This window comes from Gavialis gangeticus, unplaced genomic scaffold, assembly GCF_001723915.1.
Source record: "Gavialis gangeticus isolate Ggan-Ray unplaced genomic scaffold, GavGan_comp1, whole genome shotgun sequence".
NCBI classification, from domain to species: Eukaryota; Metazoa; Chordata; order Crocodylia; family Gavialidae; genus Gavialis; species Gavialis gangeticus.
In genome coordinates, this window is record NW_017728992.1 from 159,783,870 (window position 1) to 159,785,535 (window position 1,666).

A 1,666-nucleotide genomic window follows, 5' to 3' on the forward strand; every position below is an offset into this window, starting at 1 on the left:
AAAACCTTAAGTACAGATGCTTTCCAGGAAAAGCCCGAACTACTGAAAGTGGCTTATGGCTGGACTCTGGGAGTATTTTCACAAACTCAACATTTTAGGAATGAATTTCACTTATGAAAACTCTTTGCAAATCTAATTTAACTACTTTAATATAAACATGGTACATAGGTACAAAGACAAAAAGAACTGCAATCAGCTTTCATATTAAAAAGAAGGGAGGTTGCATGGTATAGTTTATAGATCTAGAAGTTTCATAAATAATGGAAAGAGCGGGGAATTAAGTGTCATTATATATAGGGCAGGGAGAAGAAGTCAAAACAAAATCCTGAAATATTTTTTTGGGGAAGTGGGAAAGAAAAGTCAGTGACAAAAGACAGCCACGCCCCCTAACTTCTACACAATTATACAATAACTGAGAGATACCATTGTGATGGCAGTTGAGAGGTGAAGTTAAAAAAAAAAAAAACTTTTAATTAGTGAAGAAAAGAATCCACAGTTCAGAACTAAAAGGTTTGAACACTGTCTTATTCAGATATGTAGAGCTACCAAATGACCACCCTCCCCCAAACATTTTACAATTTGAGACATCAAGTAAATAGACAGCACTTGTGTGGCTACATAAATATCATACTATAGCATTTGGGGCCCAGTTCCAGAGAAGTAATCCCAACTTTCAATTTCCATTCATCTCAATGGAATTTAAGAATGTATACTATTGAGGACATTTTTTTTAAATCCCTTCAAGTTTATGCAAAGCAAGTAATAGAATAAAAATAACATTAGAATGAATTTAAACAATAATATATAAATATTATTTATACATTTAGAAAAAAGAACTTACTGTTTTATTCCGTAATCTAATTATGTCCGAGACGGAGCCAGCTCCGCAATATTCCATAACAATCCAGAGATCTGTGTTCTTAAAGTAGCTGCCATAATACTTGACAACGTAGGGACTAAATATAAACACAAAAATTAAGAGTTATGAATTACTGATTACCATGACTGTGCAAAGATCTCCAGGGTCAACTGTGTAATAGGAAAAGTTTTTGAACGTTAAGACAATCGAAGACTTCGAATTCCGTCAGCTACACATGCAAAAATCAAGATGAAACTGTTAAGTCAAGCCTTTTGAAGGCCTCGATTAAAAACTAGAAGTTTCGTTATGTAACCAAATAAGGGCAGATATTAAATGAAGTCATCCTATGCAAGTCCTATAGAGCTAGGACTTGCGTCCAAAATCAAAGATAACAAAAAGTCCTTTTTCAAATATATAGGGAGGATGAAGAAAGCACTGGGAAATGTGGGGCCCCTGCAAGATCCTCTGGGCAATCTGGTGGTTGCGCCAGGGGAGAAAGCAGACCTCTTTAACCAATTCTTCACCTCTGTTTTCTTGTGCAGGGACCAGGACTTCCCCACTGTGATGCACAATGGACTCAAGGGGAACACTTCCAGACTTCAGGATGGGGAGGACCGGGTTAGAGAGCTTCTGGAGGGGCTGGACATGTTCAAATCAGCGGGTCCAGATGCTCTCCACCCCAGGGTGTTGAGGGAGCTAGCAGCGGTTATTGCAGGGCCCTTGGAACGGCTTTATGAGTGCTCGTGGTGCTCGGGCCAGGTGCCAGATGATTGGAAGATAGCCCATGTGGTCCCCGTCTTTAAAAAA

The 1,666-nt window shown here is 38.6% G+C and overlaps 1 protein-coding gene across 3 annotated transcripts in view; it reads right to left on the bottom strand.

Annotated features, from left to right (window-relative positions):
- Nucleotides 1-1,666, bottom strand: part of STK3 (serine/threonine kinase 3) — a 439,103-nt gene that overhangs the window by 405,060 nt on the left and 32,377 nt on the right. For all 3 annotated transcript variants that reach the window (XR_002099553.1, XM_019527988.1, XM_019527987.1), the window contains exon 4: nt 842-956. Coding sequence is in view for 2 of the 3 variants with exons in the window: in XM_019527988.1 (XP_019383533.1) it covers nt 842-956 (115 nt within the window). In the remaining variant the exon portion in view is untranslated. The remainder of the gene's footprint in view (nt 1-841; nt 957-1,666) is intronic.